At 53.0% G+C, this 20,949-nt stretch overlaps 2 protein-coding genes across 3 annotated transcripts in view; both read left to right on the top strand.

Moving 5' to 3' along the window:
• The window catches only part of LOC120908610, a 53,569-nt gene extending 35,720 nt beyond the window's left edge, over positions 1–17,849 (top strand). Inside the window, exons 3-14 of one of the 2 annotated variants that reach the window (XM_040319798.1) lie at positions 2,742–2,973; positions 3,075–3,234; positions 6,010–6,043; positions 9,493–9,640; positions 10,089–11,215; positions 11,295–11,395; positions 11,476–11,725; positions 11,808–11,934; positions 12,018–12,264; positions 12,338–12,797; positions 13,092–13,507; positions 13,583–17,849. In XM_040319798.1, coding sequence (XP_040175732.1) covers positions 2,791–2,973; positions 3,075–3,234; positions 6,010–6,043; positions 9,493–9,640; positions 10,089–11,215; positions 11,295–11,395; positions 11,476–11,725; positions 11,808–11,934; positions 12,018–12,264; positions 12,338–12,797; positions 13,092–13,507; positions 13,583–15,876 — 5,547 coding nt within the window. In that variant the 5' untranslated portion in view covers positions 2,742–2,790 and the 3' untranslated portion in view covers positions 15,877–17,849. The remainder of the gene's footprint in view (positions 1–2,741; positions 2,974–3,074; positions 3,235–6,009; positions 6,044–9,492; positions 9,641–10,088; positions 11,216–11,294; positions 11,396–11,475; positions 11,726–11,807; positions 11,935–12,017; positions 12,265–12,337; positions 12,798–13,091; positions 13,508–13,582) is intronic. The other variant, XM_040319799.1, reaches the window with a different exon arrangement.
• A 967-nt stretch (positions 17,850–18,816) lies between these two features.
• On the top strand, positions 18,817–20,871 carry LOC120896896 (protein male-specific lethal-3). The gene is made up of 4 exons (XM_040301405.1): positions 18,817–19,087; positions 19,164–19,342; positions 19,431–19,600; positions 19,683–20,871. The coding sequence occupies exons 1-4, from the start codon at positions 18,980–18,982 to the stop codon at positions 20,744–20,746; spliced, it is 1,521 nt and encodes a 506-aa protein (XP_040157339.1). The 5' UTR covers positions 18,817–18,979; the 3' UTR covers positions 20,747–20,871.
• The last annotated feature ends 78 nt before the right edge of the window (positions 20,872–20,949 follow it).

Raw genomic sequence — 20,949 nt, forward strand, 5'->3', positions numbered from 1 at the left:
TGAATGCATCGCTCCGCGTGGCCGTCGCGCACGCCCGCAGGTATCGAACGTGGGTTTTGAAGATCAACGGTGTGTGATGGGTTGCAGCAGCCGGTGGAGAACTTTGTTACAGCCGTTACAGCCCGGAGGGTCCATTTTACAAGGCCGGATGGAAAATGGATCTTCGAGAGATCAAAGCATCTTGTGGAGAAAAGCAACACTGAAATGGCTAGGATCCAGGAGGTCGTCTGTTCTCAATATTTGTATCGAGCCACTTAAACGCTTTGTTTATCTTGCACGCCAAATCATATTGTTGTCACGCCCCACTGGCCACCACCAACAACAATGTTCTAGGGCCGATTTAGATGACCTGCTGACAGAACTCCAGTAGCCGGAATGTGTATCCGCTGGACCTTATTCTAATTTACCGCCGAGTCAAGTATCTTGATTGAAGGGCACCACAACGAACACCCCCAGCAGCTGTTTCAACATCCAAAATTGTCCGTACCCACACACTTCCATCAGTCGCACCCGAATGGACGAATCTTTCCCCCCCCCCCCGACTAACCGTGACCCACGATCAAGTGACAGTGGTTGCTTGTTGGTGCTGATGGTCATCTCTCCCGTCGTGCCATCTGGTTCCACTTAAAGCGCTGCGCCTCAGAGTTTCGTCTCTCACTTCCTGGTGTCAATTTAATTATGGTGGGCCAATATGCACACCCCTCGGCCCCTTCGGTCGGCGGTCTAGACAGTCTAGACTGTGGCTTGTTAACGCCAAAACCGGCGGGAGCAATCGACAACATCCGGTGAGATGTTGGGTTACCCCGTGCCGAGACAGCATGTCGTCAAAGCGTTTGATCAACTGCTTTCAACTTCAAACGGAACGTCTTGGAGCAGGAAAGATTTGTATTTTTTTTATCTTGCTGGGCCCTTTCGCCCTCATTCCTCGGGGGTGAAGTCGCTGCCGTCTGTTTGTCTACCGGGAGGATTTTACTCCCGGTGACGTATGCAACCATTTGCGTACGTACAAACAGTGAAAAGTAGATGGATTCTTATCGCACTTTTTGTTGCTGGTTATCGTAAGCAGGCAGCGGCGGATCTAACGGTAGGCGGACTAGGCGGTCGCCTGGGGCCCCGCCGATTTAGGGGCCCCGTAGATCGCCATTTTATAGTATGCCGTATGGACAGAGTACTAGCGACAAGGGCCCCCGGAAGGATGGCCGATGGGGCCCCGAGGTTGGCGAATCGTTTGCCCCCCCCCCCCCCCGTCGTCTGATGAAAAAATTTAGAGTTTGCGACTGATGATCGAAGGGGGCCCCGCTGAATCATTTGCACCCCCCCCCCCCCCCCCGTCAGCAAAAATTGAAGAGTTTGCGACTGATCGAAGGGGACCCCGACGGCATTTCTAGTTTACTGTTCAATCTCCCAACAGCAACTTTAGTGCCGCTACCCCCCCCAACAACATTTACCATTTACAGAGGGCCTCAACTCGTCGTTCCGCCTAGGGCCCCCGATACCCTTGATCCGCCACTGTAAGCAGGTAACATTTAACGTGAAACGCATTTTGTCCTCACACGTTGACGGGTTTCAATTCAACACACGTTTATCTGCCCAACTCTGCGCAAATCTCGCTTAAAGCTTCTCACGAGCGAGCAGCACTGATTGAGTAAGTTATCGGAGACACATTCGGAATGTGCCCCTTTCCCCCACCTGACTGCAGAATCGCACACAAAGTTTATCACTGGCTTAGGCAATGTCCACTCTGATAAAAGGATAACATGAGTTGATCTTTCTATTAAATTATCAAAATTAAAACAGCGTTTCCCGGCGTGCTACGTGCGCGAATTTCGCGCGCAAACCGCATCATGACGCGCCGCATTCTTGCGTGGAATTTGCTGCCCCAAACACACAAATTGGACGAACCATGCTACCACCAAATGGCGGGGCAATACTGTAACGCTTCTAGTCCTACATTTGCCCCATCGCTAACGATCGATATTTAAAATCGATGTCAAGTGTGTCTCGCGATAGTGTGTGTTTGAAAGGGCGCAAAAACAAACAACACCAGGCGCACTCACACACTTTACCCGTCCCCCTTCGCGCAAGTCTGCGTGAGTGGCACGAAAACAACAACAACAACCACCACCAAAAAGCCCCACCCAACCCCATCGGGGACCCTTTTTTGCGTGACGCGTACAGTGCAAAAGACCCTTCGCTGCGCTTGTGTGTGCGGGCAAACGAAACGGGCGGCAGCATGCGCGTGGGGCCCAATGCTTTACGATGATTTATCTATCGGGCCCATTGACTTGTGCGACTCGGTGTGCGGCGGTACGCTCTTGCGGGCATTTATGCTACACTGGCGTCCATGCTTTCGCGCGAAACGGGTGCGTTACACTGCACGTGGTCGGGCCGCCGTGCAGGCGAAGATCACGCAACGGCAATAGAACAAACACGCCACCGAAAAGGGATGATGTTGGGCTAGGAAAGGGGTTCTTTTTTGTTGTTGTTGTTGTTGTTGTTGGAGTTGGAGAACCCTTGCCGGGTGCGGGGGGAATCAGGGGTCCTAATTTATTGGACCACCGAGTGGGCTAGAGTGTTGCGTGCTTACGCGAGGAAAAACCACATGCGTCTAATGTGACAACCACCATATGAAAGGCGTGGAAGAAATCTAATTAAACTAGAACCTTATTCAACCGTCCTCTCTCGTACTGGCACTGGCATTTTAACGGATTCCCTTTTTTTTCGCTTCCCTTTCTTGGCAGAGTTTTGCGAGCCGATCGAGTCAACCGCCACCACCCGCCCGGCCCGAAAATGGATGCCCGCATCGGACTGGAGTACATCATCGAGAACAACGACTACGTGAACAAGCTGGGCCTGGCGCTGGACACCAACAATGTCACGGTTAAGAAGCAAATCTTCGAGCTGCTGTCCACGCTGTGTGCATTCAGCGCGAACGGGTACAAGCGTGCGATCGAAACGCTGGAACACTACAAAGTAAGTTGGCTCCGTTGTAAGCTGCGTAAGTGTGGACATTAGTCGGTGGTATCCCCCATCTGATCGTGTACTATGTGTCTTCGTTGTCCTCTTCCCCGCAGAGCATTAAGGGTGAGCGGTATCGGCTGCATCTGGTCGTGTCCGAGCTGGACAAGGCGACGGCGATCGAGTACCAGATCGCGCTGCTGGCGTTCGTCAACTGCGTGATCATTTCGGCCGGTTCGCTCAAGGATCGGATACGCATGCGCAACGAGTTTATCGGTAAGTGTGTCTTTTGTGGCCGCCGCGCGCAGCGAAATCCTTACAGGGTTTCCCACGATTTATTGGTCAGTTCCCATGATTTTTTGGTGCGTTCCCACGATTTTTTGGTAGTATCCCATAGATTGTTGGTTCGATCCCATAATTTATTGGTATTTTCCGATTGGATATCAATACAATTAGACCAAAAAATTATGGGAAACGACCAAAAAATCGTGGGAACGCACGAAAAAAATATGGGAATACACCAAAAATTAATGGGAACCAACCAATAAATCGTGGGAAACCCTGTATGTAAAAAGCGCGTTCGATCGCGTATGGTAGGCACGTCTGGAAAGTGCCTGTGCAAAGAATATGACCAGTCACCTTCCATAAGGGCAGAGTGGGAAGAATTGAAGCAGTATAGTTTTTGAAAAGAGGCAACTCCAATCAATCATAATCAAAGTAATATATGTATATGCCCACAAGATCTGGTATACCAAACGCGTCTCATAAATGGTTTTCAATTAGATATTCTGGAGGTTCTTTGCATTCTTGCCTTCTTTTAACACCATACAAGGAAGCTGTAGCACATGTAATACGTGTCACCCGAACTCGTTTTGCGTGCCATACCAAGGTACCATACGTTCCATGTGGGGGCGGCATACATGTTCTGTTAAATACGTTTCACGTTTGCGTGTCTGAGACACAGCCCAGACCAAAAACTGGCAAACCAAAGGCCCTCCCTGCGGTGAAGGATTGAAGATAAATTGATCGTAATCCCCTGGACACGCCGCATTGCTGCACCCGGTGAGCTATGCGATATCTAACCGTAACACTGTATCGGTGCTGGCAGGTGACCGCAACAAGTGATAGCCACCGAGTGAAAACCGGCCCATGGGACAGCTGCAAACACTTGTGCCGTGACGCTCGGGTGGCTAGAATGTGGTCCTCCGAAACTGCTGGGTAACAGTTCTTTTCTCGGGGGTAATTGCTGTCGGTCACCGGTGGGCAAACCCCAGCGAACCGGGTGGAAGCTGACGGCCATGGTTTGCAATTGATACATTGGTCCGCCACGAATCAATGTCGATGTCTCTCGTGTACAAGGGGGTCCCCCTGTATCTTTACCGCGTTTACCCTTCCCTCCTTTTGGGGGTACGCTGCTCGCCTAGATCAGAAAATAATGGAGTACGATAAATTTGTGCTTGTCACTTACGGATTATACTGTGCGCCGGTTAGGGTCTGACAGTGTCGGATTAACAATTCCCAATTTCAACTCAACATGGCTTGTCTTGTCGATGGTGGTGGTTCACCTGCTTCACACCTTCTACCGGTGCGGTAAGCTCACGATGGTAATTGATATGTGTTACACGAAAGTGCAACCCAAAAACAGCTATTTAGCTTACATTCCTCACGTTGGTTTCCCGATGTTATTGCTGTTCGATCGGTTGAAATTGGTTTCAAATAAATAAAAAAAAATAGAATAGGATTAGACACCTTTTCCGGTGAAAAAAAAAGACTAGCGGAACGTAGTTTCCAGTAAACGTGCGCTTGTGTTGGCGGTCCACTGTCATACTACCTTTTAGTAAACAAAACATCGCTTATCTGACGGTGAGCAATAGGTGCCCCGAAACCTGCCCATTACTGCCTATGCGGCACTCCTCCTCTTTGGACACCTACCACACCGCCCACTGTCTGTCATAACGCTCTGCGCATAATTGCAGCGTACGCGACCTTGTCGAGGACGCCGCGGAACGATTGTCGCCGTCATCGCCATCGTTGTCGCTTGTACGACGGTGTTGTGTCGGTGCGATGTGATTGTTGTTATCGTGGTTCAATTGTGCCATGCCCTGATCAACAGACACCTAGCGGTCGCATCAGGCTTCGGCCTCTGCAGCGAGTCCAATCGCTGTATGCCATCCGCTTCCGATAAGAGACCCGATATCTTCAAAATCGACGATGAGCTCCAGTGGATAAAGCGCTGTATATATATAAAAAAGAAGAAAGTCAACTTTGAGTTGAGAAATACAGGAATAATGTATAATCGGGCCTCGGACACGGTAGGTGTGGTGGTGACTGCTGATAACTGTAGATTATGTAGCAGGCAGAAAGGGGTAACCGGGCCCCATGGATGGAAGATGAGACACGTCCATCCAAATCTCGACCTCGCTTCATGCCTACCGCGCTCGATGCGAACGCGTACACCGTTATCGACCATCATCAGGATAGATAAGATTTGCAGCAGCAACATGAGTGTGTGTTTCCTCCTCTTTTTTTGGGGGGTGGGCTACGGGTTGCAATGGTTCTGCTCCCTAAGCGTAGCCCCCTCGACAGCAGTTGGTGTGTACACTTGAGCGTGATTTGACGTGAGAGCGTTATGTTGCCCGGATCCGCACACTGAGCAATGGCCGTCATGTTGCAACCGCAGGGTTTGGTGGGGTTTAGGGCCCCGCCCGGGGACGCCAGTTGCGTCAGCAGTCCGCGCATTATGGTGAACGATGTATTTTTTAACTCCGACCAGGAACTGTCGTCCTTGGAGCACGAGAAGGAGACGCAAGAAACCATCGAGGAGTTTGTGGAAGGTGGGTGAGAGAGAGAGAGAGTAAGAGTGGTGAAGAATACAGGTCGTGTGTACCGTGAAGTCCCGAAACAAAAAGTGCAACCCATTCGAATCGCGCTGCTGTAGTTGTCTTAATCAATTGATTGATTGTTCCTTTCTTTTAGCGACAAATGGATTACGGTCATCTAAACCCGTTGGACTAATGCATTGTTTTCTTATTTGTTTTTTTTTTGTTGCAGGATTAAATCTAATACCAGTATTAAATAATTTAAGGTAAGTGTAGATGCTCTTGGAGAAGCTGTTGGCATGCAGGACACTGTTGTGGAGCAGGGGGGTTAAGGTAGCAGACACTCATCATCAAACCACTCTGGAAGCGCGTTTGCTCCAAGACGCACTCCTGGCAATGATTGCTTTATGACCCATTTTACTCAGTGTGGACGCGAATAGATAAGAAGGTCGTAAAAGAATCATCCTTATTTTTGTTTTTGGCTGCCACTCCCAACCACCCACAATAACCTCTTTTTGCGCGGCGGCTCCAAAAGAGATCGGCGTGAACACAGGTGAACGGATCCGAGTGATCGAAGATAATCGAGTTTTATGGATTGGTGCTCATAAAACCGCCAGGATCTGTCGAGTGTGCCCGTAGCGGAAAGACTTCTCTTCATGTTGCCTTAGTGTATCGTTTTACGGTGGATCTCGGATCCGTGACTGTATTGCGCGGTTGGCTGATTGATCGGGAGGAAGTGTTTAAAAGGAGCGTTAATCGGTTTAAATTACTTTATCGTCGTGCCGCTTGATAATCACACTGGATGTGGAGGCGTTGTAGAATCTTTACGTGATGTTGCGGCGGATGGAAATAGGGAAGTGTTGTGAACATATGTCGCACCCTAGCCCACCCGGACTAGGCACGTCCCAGCGGGTTCGATTAACTGAGACCTTTCGATAAGGGAAGTGCGTGAGTGATTGATATGCGAGCCGGAAAACGGGGGGTTTGAAGTGACGACGACACACAAACCTGAAAAGTGACCGTGGCGAGTGACGGCAAGTGAACGCTGTGTGACTAACTCTGTTAATAGCCCTCAATATTACGCAGATTTAGCTGACTGTGTTTATCTTCTTGAAAGAGGAAAACCCCCTTCAACCAAGGAACTCCCCAGCTTGGTGCACTCAGCCATCAATCATAGCTTCAGTGTCGCGTGTGCCTGTGTCTCTGAGATTGATCTTTGGAGCAAACCACCTTACCTCGGGGAGGTCCACTGCTAACTCCAGGGTATATCTTGCAATTTGTTCGCCACAGTATGGCGCCTTTAGACCAGAACATATCTGCGTCGTGCACAGACAACTTACCAGATACCGAGAGATGTCGTACCGTGTGTGTATGTGTGTTACGATAAGAACGCAACAAACCTCAAAACATCAGCACAATGACATCCCAGTGAGAGGGGTGGGTGATTGTTCCCTGCTTTCGTCACGTCGTGTAAAACGTGTGCATCGTGTTTTTTTTTTTCTTGGTTCCACCCTCCGATAACGTGCGTTGTTATTGTTTATCGTTTGTTAAAACCTTTCGAAGGGGGGGGGGGAGGGGGGGGGTGAACCTTCGATGAGGGAGTATTGGACAAACGTTTCTTGCAACCGCAGGAAGAAACTACGATCTTGACACAATATCGAGCCAGGGAGTGAGATGATTGGGTCAGGGTTGTTAGGTGTATACACAAGAAAGCTAAAGATAAATTAACAATCGTTCGTGTTGGAGGACCAGCAAAAAAGCACTTCAACCTGTATCTTGTGTTCCTCTCTTTCTCTCTCTTCTTCCTGTTCCTTTGGTGCATCGAGACGCGTGGTACGCCAGCAGCAACAGCACGTGGTGCTTGGGTAAAAGATACGCGATGTCTACGAACAAGAGCACAGGTTTGGTGCTTTCCATACCGGTGGTGTGTCCGTCCGAATTACCTGTTCGATGAGACACGCCGGTGATGGGAAGTAGTCAAAGCTCATCGTTCGTTCGGTACCGGTGCAAGCGGTATGCCGCACTCGTGCGACACAGATTAGATGTCCGTTCAGTGAGTGAGTGAGTGAGAGTATCACTAAAAAAAAGCATGTCGGCTCTCGGTGAACTTGCAGCGCGAAAAGTACGCGAGAGAGAAATGGCACGCGAGACTCGTCGTGGTGCGCATGTGTCAGCAACACGTGCTCGAGCGAATGTTCGCGGAACACGCGGTGACGGTAGAGCTCGCAGCCGCCACCATCACCACCGGCCGTGGTCGATGCGGACGTTTCGCCCCCCCGGTGAGCTTTTATTACACACGAAGATTGGCTTTCCGTGCTGCCGATGAGCGGCCGAAACGCATCCGATCGCTCACTAACACACACACAGTCAGGACACAATCAGATGTTTTTCGCTTGTAACCGGAACTACCGATTGAAGTTAGAAAGGATGTGCCTGCCGTCCTTTGCTCTTTTAGACGGCCACAATGGCCACGATACATTTCTGTAGAGAAAAGTAGATTTCCATTACACAGCGGCTGTAAGGACGATTGACTGTGGAGCACAATAATAGTCAACGCGCACCAAACCTTCCATTAATTACGTTACTCTAGCGCGCTCGGCCAAAAACGGCCAGCAAAAGAAAGAGACCACACCGGGTGCTGCTTCGGGTGTTTCGGGCGCTTGTAGGTTTGTTTCGCCGCTGCGGCTTTTCCGATCTCGCACACACCACTCGGGCCGGGTGAGGGACTCAGTCGCGTGCCAGTAGTGCAGCAACCCGGAGTAGTGCAACCCCGCTAATATTTAAAAAAAACTCTCCTCGGACTGCGGCACCGGCCTTAGTTTGCTTCCTCCCAAAACTCCACTCGCTGCTCCCCCATCCTCTCTCTCTCTGCCTGCCCAACCATCCCCAAGCAAGCAGAATACGGAACAGATCCTTTTCCTCGCTCACTGCCCCAACGCACGCGTCCTCACCGTTTCCTTCGTGTTGTGTTGCGTGTTACAGTTTGCGTGTGCTATTTTGGTTCTATTCGGTCTAACAATAATAATAAAAAAAGAAACAGTTCGCCCATCGCGGAAGGGAAAGGCTTTAAGCTAAAGCAACACACAGCGCACACCAGCAAAAACGCCAACGAATTATGACAGTTCGGTAGCACCTCGAAATAGAGAGAGCGAGCGTGTGTGTAGTAGTTTGTGGCGAATTGATTGTGCTTCAACCCATCCGGTGATAGCGTTATTGCCTCTCTGTGTGTGTGTGTTTTTTTTTGTTGGTTCGAGCTGAACTGCCACTGAACTTGCTGTACACACAGCTTTCGTTGCTGCTGCTACTGTGTGCCGTGTTACACACAGTCAGCAATTCGCACACGCACTCACTCTCTATCGCTTAGCGTCGTTCTGCCATCTCCTACACTCCGCGTCTCGACCCGAGTAGAAGGGGAACCCTCGATTGTGCTGTGCTGTGAGGCAGGATCGTTCTGGCAACTCCTCAACACTACAACCCCGGTCTGCCGTGATCCGAATGAATATCGTCCAGGAGCTGAGCGAACTGTGCCGTCGGAAGCTGTCCAGCCTCGGCGTGCGGCTCGCCAACAGTTGAGAACTAAAATTGCGTGATTTGTGGTAAATGAAAGTGTGTGGGGCTATGACTGCCCTTTGACCTTTCGGCTCCCATCGTCCTGCTATCTCCCACCCGGTGTGCTTTTGTGCTTACCCTTCTTCCGTTTCACGCGTGTTTACAGGCGCACGGCCAGCAGCGTTCCCGACATTGCCTCCCAGCTAGAGGTGTTCGACGAGCAGCAGGAATGCGACGTATCCCAGAGCCTCCAGGTGCCGGACGGGATCGATCTGAACTCGCATCTTGATGTCTTCAATGCAATCCTAGCACAGGTAAGAGGAGCTAATCCTTTGGGTGCGTTTCCGCAACAGTACAACACTACCTCATCATACGGGGAGGAGGGATTTCGCAAAGCTCGGCCCAATTGGGATGAATTTTACATTAGTTCTGCTGTCGGCCCCCGCTGCGCTTGACTGCAGGAGGAAGGTTCACACTGTGCAGCAGTGCCACAGTGCTCTATGGATAGAGGAGGGATTCACTTTCATTAGTGCTGCTGCTGCTGCTGCGGATGGAATATTAAAGTGTCATTAGTGCTGTGGCACTGCTCTTCGTAGTGTCGCTTTTGTGTTTCGCCCCGTTCGAGCGGACAAGGTCAACCCATGCTGAATGTCACTGTTTGCTTCGTTTAGAATGCATGGGGGGTTCGTTCTTTGCGTGAAGAAGATTGTGGCACTTTTTTTTCACCACTTCACCTTCACCTTCTGCCCCCGTCTGCCACAGGTCGCCGGCACACCGCAAGCAACGCCATTTCTAAGCATACTTCAGCACCTGCTGCAGATTGACCCGAAGGAGCAGATCAGCGACATCGTCTGGGACACGGCGGAGACGCTCGTGCACCGGGCGACCCTGCTCGAGGACAAGGAAGCGTCCGCCCGCCTGCTCCGTGCGCCGAGCGTGCAGAAGTTCTTCACCTGCCCGCACTGCCGGGGCGACCTGAGCGGCGGTCCCGCTCGCCGCCCCTCGATCGGCAGCTCGCTGCAGCCGTCGCCCAGCGCCACCTCCTTCAATCCGGTGCCGGCGCCGGCGCCGCCACCACCACCCCAGTGCGCTGCGGCCCCGCCCCCTCCACCACCGCCCGGTGGTGGTGGCGGTCCCGCTCCACCGCCTCCACCTCCGCCACCGCTTGGTCGTGCGCCGCCCCCACCCCCGCCACCGATGGCCGGGGGGCCACCGGCACCACCGGCACCGCCGGCCCCGCCCGCCCCGCACCTGCTCTCTGCGCAGCCGAATGCGAACGGGTCGCTCGCCCGCTCGAAAACGCCGGACGAGCAGATCGTGATCGTGAAGCCGCTGCCGCAGCAGGAAACGCCCGTGCCGCGCGCCAAGATGAAGACGATCAACTGGAACAAGATACCGCCCCAGCGGGTGCTGGGCAAGCAGAACATCTGGTCGATCGTGGCCGACTCGCACCAGGACAGCCCGATGGCCGACCTGAACTGGGACGAGATGGAGGGACTGTTCTGTCTGCAGACGCAGATGCACGGTTCGCCCAAGCTCGGCCATCGTGGGGCGGCGAACGGCGGCGAAGGCGGTGGTGGTGGTGCGAGCAACGGTACCGATATGCCCGATGCGCGCAAATCGAGAAAGGAAAACGAAATCACGCTGCTGGATGGGAAGCGCAGCCTGAACGTGAACATCTTCCTGAAGCAGTTCCGCACGACGAACGAGGACATCATACAGCTGATAAGGAATGGCGAGCACGAGGACATCGGGGCGGAGAAGCTGCGCGGCCTGCTGAAGCTGCTGCCCGAGGTGGACGAGCTGGAGATGCTGCGCGCGTTCGACGGCGACAACAACAGGCTGGGCAATGCGGAGAAGTTTCTGCTGCAGCTGGTACAAGTGCCTAAGTGAGTATTGGGGGTGGGTATGTTGAAGTTGGAGTCGGTGCATAGTAGCTGACGACTTTCGCCTCCCGTTTGTTTGCAGTTACAAGTTAAGAATCGAAAGCATGCTGCTGAAGGAAGAGTTCAAGGCGAATCTGATGTATCTGGAGCCAAACATACACGCCATGCTTTATGCTGGTGAAGGTAGGCGATCTGCTGATTGGATCTACTACTCCCCAAGTGGACAACAACCCGCTTTACCATTCTGCTCCTTCACAATACAGATCTGATGAACAACAAGGCGCTCCAGGAGGTGCTGTACATGGTCGTGGTTGCCGGGAACTTCCTCAACTCGGGCGGGTACGCGGGCAATGCGGCTGGCGTGAAGCTGTCCTCGTTGCAGAAGCTGACCGACATCCGCGCGAACAAGCCGGGCATGAACCTGATCCACTTCGTCGCACTGCAGGCGGAGAAGAAGAATTCCGCGCTGCTGGAGTTCCCCGGCCAGCTTACGATGCTGGAAAATGCGACCAAGTAAGGGGAAGCGAAACCCAAATGCTTCCAAAAAGGACACTACTCACTGTGTTGTATGCTCACTTCCCACACCTACTTCCAGAACCACTGTCGAGCAGATCAGCAACGAGGTGAACGCGATCGACAATCGCATCAAAAAGATCAAGAAACAGATCGAGCTGCCGAAGACGGAGGAAGACATCAAGTTCCAGATGGAGGAGTTCCTGAGCGTAAGAGCACGCGCGAAGGCCTCTGTTGAAGTCGCTCTCGGACGCACTAATGAGTCGCATTTCGTTTTGGCTTTGGTTTGCAGGCAGCGGAGCAGGACGTTATAATGCTGCAGCGAGCGCTGAAGCAGCTGGAAGCGATGCGCCTCCAGCTGGCCGAGTTCTTCTGCGAGGATATGGGCACGTTCAAGATGGAGGAATGTTTCAAGATTTTCCACAACTTTAGCGAAAAGTTCCAGCACGCGGTGAAGGACAACGAGAAGCGCCGGGTGCAGGAAGAGCAAGCGCTGATACGCAGGAAGCAGCGGGAGGAAACGCTTCGAAGAAGGCAATGTAAGGCATCTGAAGCAGGGAGGGGAAAATGTCCTGTTGCTTCCTATTATACCGACTATTTCTCTTGCTGCAGCGAATCAACCCGGAACGCCCGTGTCCGATTCGGAGGGTAGCCTGCTGCTGGATGCCTCGCAGTACGATCTGCGCTACAGCCCAGCAATGTCCCGGCGGCGTCTCGGGTCGTTCAACAGTAATGGCGACGCGCTGCTGCTGCGGGATGAGTGTGCCTCGCCGGACATCACGCCGAACGGCAGCCTGCGAAGACGCCGCAGCCGCGTACTGTCGGAGGAGGACGAAGGCAATCTCATGGACTTTCTGCGCTCGTCCGGGCACGAGAGCAGCAACCGGGAGCGCAAGTCGGCCGCGTACGGCAGCCTGGACCGGTCGTGGGCGCGTCGGGCCCGCTCGGGCAGCGGCAGCAAGAAGCGGCCGGACCTGCTGAACGTCCAGTTCGGTGCGGACCGGGAACGACCGAGCTCGCCTTCGCCGCTGGCCGAATCGAAGCCGCTCGCGGTGGAAGAACACAAACCAAGGTATGCACACCATCAATCCCTGTATGTCCCGTGTCCTGTGCTGCTCTGCTTTTCTGTGTTTGCCTATCCCCCCGCTCCCTCCCGTGCTAACTCTTTCATCCACCTTGTGCTAACTCACGAACTCACGGAGAGAACACGGATGTTCCTCTCGCGTGTCATTATGTCTTATGCGCATACACATTACGCTTTTACACGTACCCGCTGATTGACACCGCTTTGCAACCCGGGACCCCGGGGGATCGGTCTTTCGTCTCTCGATCGCCGTACGGTCGCGGTTTTTCTTACACTGTTCAGAATTTCCAGAGAATGGCGGCAAAAGATCGAATCCTGGCTGCAGGCGAACGAGCAGGACGAGCGGCAGAACGACGACTACAAGAAGAAGCTGAAGCGGGTCGCCGCCAACCGGCGCTCCTACGAAACGGACAACGAGAGCGACCGGGGCAGCAAGCTGGACCCGCTGCCGGAGGAGAAACCGCCGACGGTAATGTCGCCCGAACCGACGCCCGGCCCGCGAATGGGGGCGGCGGGCGTTCAGGACCGACCGGCAGCTGCCGCCGCCGCCGGTTCACCCACAGCATCCACCGGCTCCGCCGACCAGCAGCAGCAGCTGTTCGGTGGGCCGATGACGTACAAGCGGGTCTATCCGAACTGGCGCCCGGGGACGTCCCTCGAGCAGACGGATGTCGTCGGTACGATAGAGGCCTTGACAGGTAGGTGGCTGTTGACGGTGAAGCCTTACGGAAGACGGCATAGTATTGAAAACTCGTTTTCTTTTCTCGCCTTAGGTGCGGCCTCACCGGATGCGGACAAGTCGACGTGGCGCAAATCCGTCCTAAACACCGCCAGCAGCGTGGACAGTGCGGACGACCTGGCGAACCAGCGCTACCGCCGGCAGCGTTCCCGCGAAGGTCCCAACCCGAGCTCCAACCTGCAGTCCATCCTCGAGGAGGACAAGCGCAAAAACATCATCCAGTCGTTGGGCGAGCGGCCACCGTCCGATCGGTTGCAGATCTACATCCGGCGCGGTTCGGACAATCCGCAGGCGACCACACCGTCGGACAGTTCGCCACCTTCCGCGGTCGGTGGCAAACGAGAGACGGGCGGGGAGGAGCACAAGCAGTCGATCTACATACGACAGCCGGCAGCAGAAAAGCAGCAGCAACATGGCGCTTCTGCCGGCACGCCCTCCACCATATCGTCCAGCACGGCCAGCACCATCTCCGGCTCGGAGCTGGCGGTCGCTGGGGGTGGCGATACCAGTACATCGCCCTCCTCGACTGCGGCTGTGGCGCCACCGCCCCGACGCACTCGCCGAGCACACCACGTGTACGACGAGTCCACCAACAACAAGATCGAGATTGATTCGGACAACATCGAGACACCGCCATCGATCCGGCGCAACGTGGGAGGCATGGGCACGGCGACGGGCGGGTCGAGCACTGCCGCCACGGGTGGTGGTTCCTGCCGCCGGTTGCACCATCCGAACGACGCGAAGGATCCGCTGACGGCGACGGATTCGGGCAAGGGTTCGTCGCTGGCCGGCGACGGTACCGGCGCGGAAGTGCTCGGCGACGGTCAGTTCGATCGGTTCTCCTCGGCCCGCCGTACGCGCCGCTTCAAGCGCCCGATCGATCTGGGCGCGTCCGGGGCGGGCAGCGGCAACGAAACTACCACTACCACGGCAACTACCGCGTCGCCATCGCCGGACTCCCTGCCCGACAGTGCGGCACAGAGTCCACTGCTGGCGGCCGGCAACGGGCCGCCCCTGCCCGCCAGCAAGGACACCACGAAGCACGAGCAGGAGCAGCGCCTGAAGCGCTGGCAGGACAAGCTGAAATCCTCGACCGACGCCGGCAAAACGATCGGGTCCGGGTCGCTGACGGGGCGGGAATCGCCCCGCTCGCACGCCGAAACCGTCCTTAATCGGGCGAGCAAGGTCGGGCGCACGATCAGCCGCATCAGCCAGGAGGACGTGCGGGAAGCGATCCGCAGCCTAAAGTCCCCAACGCCCGAACGCACCTGGAGCCCCACGAAGGACATTCACCAGCAGCAGCAGCACCACGTGAAGGGTGCGCCCGTAACGCACGAACTCAACGACGAGGGTTTCGAGGAAACGCAAAGCCTCGTCTCGGACACACCCTCCCAGGGCAAGGACAGTGTGTCGTCCTGCAACGACTACGGGTCCGATACGAAGAGCAAACGGGTCGTGGCGGTGACCGGCTCGCCGGCCAAACCACCCACCACCAACCTGAAGACGAGCCGCACCGGCAGCCCGAGCATGGCCAGCCTGCTGATGGTGAAGAACGGCAGCACGGGGCTGGAGCGCAGCCGGTCGCTGCGTGCACCGCCCAGCGCTGGCAGTCCGGCGCCAGCGTCCAAGAATCTCTTGCCCCGCCGCACGGCCTCGATGCGAAGGAGCGCCACCGGGTCGACTACCAGCGTGGACGGGTCGGCGCCGAGCCTGCTGCGACCGATCGCCCGCCAGGCGCAGGACGTCGAGCGCAGCAACTCGCGCACCAGCCTGCGCTCGTCCCGCTCGTCCCTGAGCAGTGCCGTGTCGACCAATACCGTCCGCAAAGTGCCGCCACCGGTGCGCACCGGCCCTGCCGGCAGCAGCACCATCTACACCAAGACATTCACTCCGCTCTCTACGACCGCGACGTCCACGCTTTCGGCCAACAGTTCGCCCTCGAAACGACCGCTCGGCACCGCTACCTCGGGCAACATCGCGCACCGAGGGGCACCGGCCAGTCGCAGCAGCTCCAGCGGCTCGAGCATCGGTCCGAGCGCGACCGTTGTGCGCAAACCGCCGGCCAAGTCGGCGATGGCGGCCAAGGAGAACCAGCTGCACAGCTCGACGTCGACTGGCCGGTTACCCCCGGGCAGCGGGAAGTCGACCAGCAGCGGCAGCCTGACCGGTTCGGGCACTGGTGGTGGTGGTGGTGGTGTAAGTCCCACGCCAGCCTCCGGGCGTCAGTCGGTCACCGGACAGCATCAGGCGGCGGTGACCGGCCGACGTACCAGCGGCTTCATGCGCCCAACTACCTCCAGTGCCACCAAAGTGAAGGCGGCCAAGTAAGAACGTGCTGCACGCGCTGTGGTGCGGGCCAGTGTGGTCACACCCCTCCCCCATCATCCCCGTTAGTCAATGGATTGTTTTGCTAACCACGTACCAGGTGCTCCCCTCAAAACTGCCCTTTCCTTTAGCAAATACTCCACACATCCGGCCGTATATCTTACCGTATGCCGTCCACTCTTTTCTATTTGCAATTTGCGTCTTGCAGTTCCGGTTTTGCGCAAGCACACGCAGCGTTTTGCTGGCTAGCTTTATGTTTTTGGACACACTTTGGAACACAACGCCCCTATGTCCGCCAGGGACGAGCGATTTTGTTCGAGCGATGCGATGCGCTTACTAAAGGATTTCAAGTGAAAGGGAAGGCGGTAAAGGAGGTTTGTTCCTCGTGCGGTTTTCCCTTATTTTCCGACCAATGCCAGTTTTATGCTGCGACGAAGAAGAATGCAGCGTCCATCCCGGAAGTTGAGGCGTCCCGGCCGTTAGTTAGTGTGCTGAAGGCAATAATGATAATGATAATAATAATGATAGTGAAATTGGCGTGCGACGCTACTATGGCAATTATAGTGGTAGTAGTAGACACGTGGTGGTGTGGTGACGCGTGTTACCGGTTTTGTTTCGCGCCATTAGCTACTTTAGATAGAGACGTGTATGTATGTTTGTGTGTGTGTGTTAGCGCGCATGTGTGTGTGTTGATCTGTTCGAGAAGATGCGTTATTTATTTACATACATAAAAAAACATATATACATATATATATATACACACACGCACGCATACATAGATATATGATGCATGTTACGAACGATCGCTTAGCAAAAAGCGCAATCATACTAATTCCTACCCCCCCTCCCCCTCCTCCCCTCTCCCTGCAAACGTGTTTTTGCTGTTACGAACGAGCGTTAGCGGAAATCGTGAAACTGATAAACTGATAGATTCGTGTTAGGATACAAACATACAATCTAGTATAGGAAGTAGATTAGACTACTAGTGTAGCTAGTTGCGACGTGGTAACACGAACTCAAAAACGAAAACTCAACCCCGGTTTACTTATCCAGCGCGATATGCTGTAGTTGGTCGTGGATAATTAACGCCATTTAGTAGTGTAGATGCGATCGATTTTTTGTAAACTTAAGAGACAAAGAAAAACGGAATAGAACCGCATAGCGCCATAATCCCAAACGCAACCAACATGACGATATATAACTGTATAGAGAGCAAGCGACGAACGTATAAAAACTTACATACACACACAAACACATTAAGCATGATAAGCATGATAATGTTTTCTTTCCCCAAGTGTTACCGGCGGTACGTTTCATCCTTTTTGGCTATTGTTCTTTCGAAAAACGCCTTTGGCCTTGATGATATGCTTCATGTTATATTTATAAAGTTCTTTTTTTAATTACATTTTTGGGACAGGAATTCAAAATTTATAATCAAAATTATCAAAACTATATTATGTAGGCTTAAACTGTGGGTGCGAGAGTTATGAAAATTATAGAAACACGAAGATGAAACAGGTACGCGCTTTTCTCTACGTCCTTCGTCCTTCCCGTTTGCATAATATTTGCCATAAATGGAGTAATGTTACGTTTAAGATTGAACCATGTTTATAGTACCAGTGAGCAAACGATGTAACCGATTGCGCATGAATCGTTCTGCGCTTGCAAAAAAAAACACACACACATTACTAATCCATTTACTAATTCAATTCTACTCTTCAAATGCTAGCATTGCATCGAACGCATAGGGAGGTCTGTGTTAGAATGGACTGTGCGGAAGGAACGGCCTATGTCCTATTCAATGGCTCCTCAAAGCGCTGAGCATGTTTTGTATGCATTCGTTACATTTTCCATTTTGTACTTGAGTCCCCCCCCAGAAGCCCGATGTTATTGCTCGAATAGTTGACGAATGAAAGAAATGAGAAGCGTTGTTGAAGGAAATAAAGGCAAGATTGAAACATTTATTTTGTACAATATCCACATTCTCCTCTTTTTTTTTTAATCGTTAAATCGCTTCCGAAACATTTGAACTATCGGTATCGCAACTGCTGAAACATCGCCATAACGGTCATTTTGAACTGTTGTACATCGTCTAGCAAACGTCAAAACGATTGCGCGATGTTTTGATACGTACACACACACACACGCACGTACGCAACAGCCAGAGTGGCCAGATTATTTTTGCGGTTTTCGGTAGGCGCATCAAAATTTTATCGGTAGTTTTCGGTAGGAGTTTCAGATTTTTCGGTAGTTTTCGGTAGGCTTTGAAGTGTTGAGCGGGGGGGGGGGGGTGGTTGTCGGAGATGGAAGCTAATCTGTCCCATGAAGAGCAGCACGAGAAAATAATAATCTTTCATTTATTTAAAGGAGATAGTTTAGACATGGTTCATAGCGGTCACATGAGGCCTTTCTGAAGTGTCGATCTGAAAATTGTACTAGGGAATACAACCCAACAAATGATTGGGACGCTCTGGCAGCAATCGAACATGACAAATATATGGGATTTTATATGTTCAATGTGATAACCCACAAATCGAATATGTGAAGTCCTGTACATTTTTCATGTTCGATGTCGTGTTCTATTGCTGCTAGAGCGCCGGGTTACATTATCTGTCAAATTGCATATAAAATTTTATCAGCGCGTTCGACTTCATGAGGTGCAGACACGGGCCTTAGTTGTCTCTGTTGAACTTCTGGTTCTGGTTGCTAGTGATTTCCATATAGAGTTTTATATATTAAGTGATTTGGGAAATGGTTATATGACTTTTTGTTTAGTATTACGAAAAAAATCTGTGATTTTCGGTAGGATAAATGGAAAATTGGTAGTTTTAGGGCGGTCATCTGTGAATCGGTAGGCATATAAAAAATCGGTAAGAATACAGATAAATCGGTATTTCTGGTCACTCTGGCCACACGTTCAAGGCCAATGCGTTTTGTTTACCGACAAATGTGACATTCGTCGGCAAACGGAAGACGCAGCAGCTGCACGCCCTTCCACAACACAACAATAATCCGGCGTTTTGTTTCCCCCGCTGTATGCGGCGTAAAACAGTTTTGATACCACGACGGGCAGAACCTGCACGGCTTCAAGATTGAGTCTCCTAGCATGGTCTCAACCCGTGGCCACAACACGAAGTACAAATTCTGCGATGGCGAAAAGGTGCTCTGCTACGAGCCGGATCCGACCAAAGCGAAGGTCCTGTACGACTCGAAGGTAAGCGCGTGCGGGGAAGGTGACAGACTGATTGCCATGCTGATGATACTACTGGCCATTTCGTTCCAATGTGAAGGTGCTGGAAGTTTCCGAGGGAAAGGACAAGCGGGGCCGACGCATCGTCGAGTATTTGATACACTTCCAGGGCTGGAACTCGTCCTGGGATCGGAAGGTTAGCGAGGATTTCATCCTGAAGGACACGGAAGAGAATCGCCAGCTGCAGAAGGATTTGGCGGAAAAATCACAGCTTTACCAGTGAGTAAAGGGGTTGCTCGATCGTGTGACGGGTTGAATTACCGCTTTTTTGTTTATGTCTTTCCGCCGTATGTTCCTCGCTCGCCAGAGGTGGTTATCTGTATCGAAAGGAGCGAAAGAAACAACGCGCCAAAAGTTTAACGGATCGAATCGAAAGCTTGACGAGTGCAAAGACGCAATCCATCAATCCCTCGTCGGAGGACGGAAGCTCGTGCAGTAACGGTTTCAGCAGGGACGAACATGAATACCATATTGATGGTAAGTGTAGTAGAGTGTACCCTCGAATGCAACCGAAACACGCGAGTAAAGCAACTAAAAGCACGCTTTAAATGCTTTCCAGACATGGATGAATACTACAGCAGCTCGGTCGAGAGCTCGCACGAGGAGGAAAAGGTGTACCTGCAAGCGGGCAGCAAGTTCCGCAAGCATCTCGACCTCGACCAGCATCTGATCGTGTCCGGCACGATGCTGGTGGAGCTGCCGGCCAAGCAGCCGGTGGTGACGATACTGGAAGATTTCGTGCGCTACTACACCATCCGCCAGCTGTTTGAGTGCGGCCATCAGGAGCAAACAAAGTCCCGCCGACGCAACAGCTCAGCCGTACGCACCGAGCACAAGGTACGCGACTACGAGCAGATTCGTACGAACGTCGAGCTGTGCAAGGAGGTGGCGGATGGGCTGCGCGTGTACTTCGACTTTACGCTGCAGGACTATCTGCTGTATCCGCAGGAAAAACCACAGGCTCAGATCGTCCTGGCCGAGGACAATCTGCGTAGCTTCACGTACATTGCATCGCGCAACCTGTCCGTGGACATGCTGGCCGTTAAGCTCGACTCGCCCACGGCGGACGTGCATCAGCCGCTGAGCGAACATTCCGACCAGCAGTCGTCATCGGCAACCTCGGCGGAGGAACGTCGCCGGCGTCGATTGCGCTCGCACAAGAACGAGGAGAACGAGTTTGTGCTGGACTTTGGAGCGCTGCATCAAAGTACGGCCCAGCAGCAGCAGCAGCAGCAACAGCAGCAGGGACAACACATACAGTCAAGCTTGGCGGTAGAGTATGGGGGCGACCTTTCGCCGTTCGGTTCGAGCTTGAACATTCTGCGCTCCATCATTCCGCAGAATGTGACCATCTCACGGGAAGCCAAAGAGGTGCTGGACGATGTGTTTCGGTGGCGCATCCTGCCGTCGAACGCACCGGCCGAGCCGTCCATGATCTATGGCGCCGTACATCTGGCACGGCTAATCGTCAAGTTGCCGGAGTTTCTGTCCGCGACCGCCATGGCTGACGACAAGCTGAAGCTGTTGCTCAAGTTTTTGGACATATTTGCCGAGTTTATCGAGGAGCACGAGGAATGGTTTGGCAAGCAGTTTTACTTCAGCCTAAAGGACAACGACATTTGAACCGATGGCGCCCGTCGATTAGTGGACGGGTATGGTTGGGCTCTTGCACGTGGATGGGTATTTTTCGAAACGAAACAAATTTTCACGCAAGTGTTTGGAATAAATGTGACCTTATAAACTTAAAATTAAATATTTTCAATTATTTCCGAACCACGCCGTTGTGTTCTACTGTATGTGTATAAACCTCGGGCGGCTCGCTGGCT

This window comes from Anopheles arabiensis, chromosome 2, assembly GCF_016920715.1.
Source record: "Anopheles arabiensis isolate DONGOLA chromosome 2, AaraD3, whole genome shotgun sequence".
In the NCBI taxonomy this organism is placed as follows: domain Eukaryota; kingdom Metazoa; phylum Arthropoda; class Insecta; order Diptera; family Culicidae; genus Anopheles; species Anopheles arabiensis.

Excerpts from the sequence above, each read along its gene's own strand:
- LOC120896896 (XM_040301405.1), top strand. The coding sequence starts at position 18,980 with ATGGTCTCAACCCGTGGCCACAACACGAAGTACAAATTCTGCGATGGC. Across the intron at positions 19,343-19,430 it reads GAAAAATCACAGCTTTACCA|AGGTGGTTATCTGTATCGAA; the intron begins GTGAGTAAAGGG and ends CTCGCTCGCCAG. Across the intron at positions 19,601-19,682 it reads ACATGAATACCATATTGATG|ACATGGATGAATACTACAGC; the intron begins GTAAGTGTAGTA and ends AATGCTTTCCAG.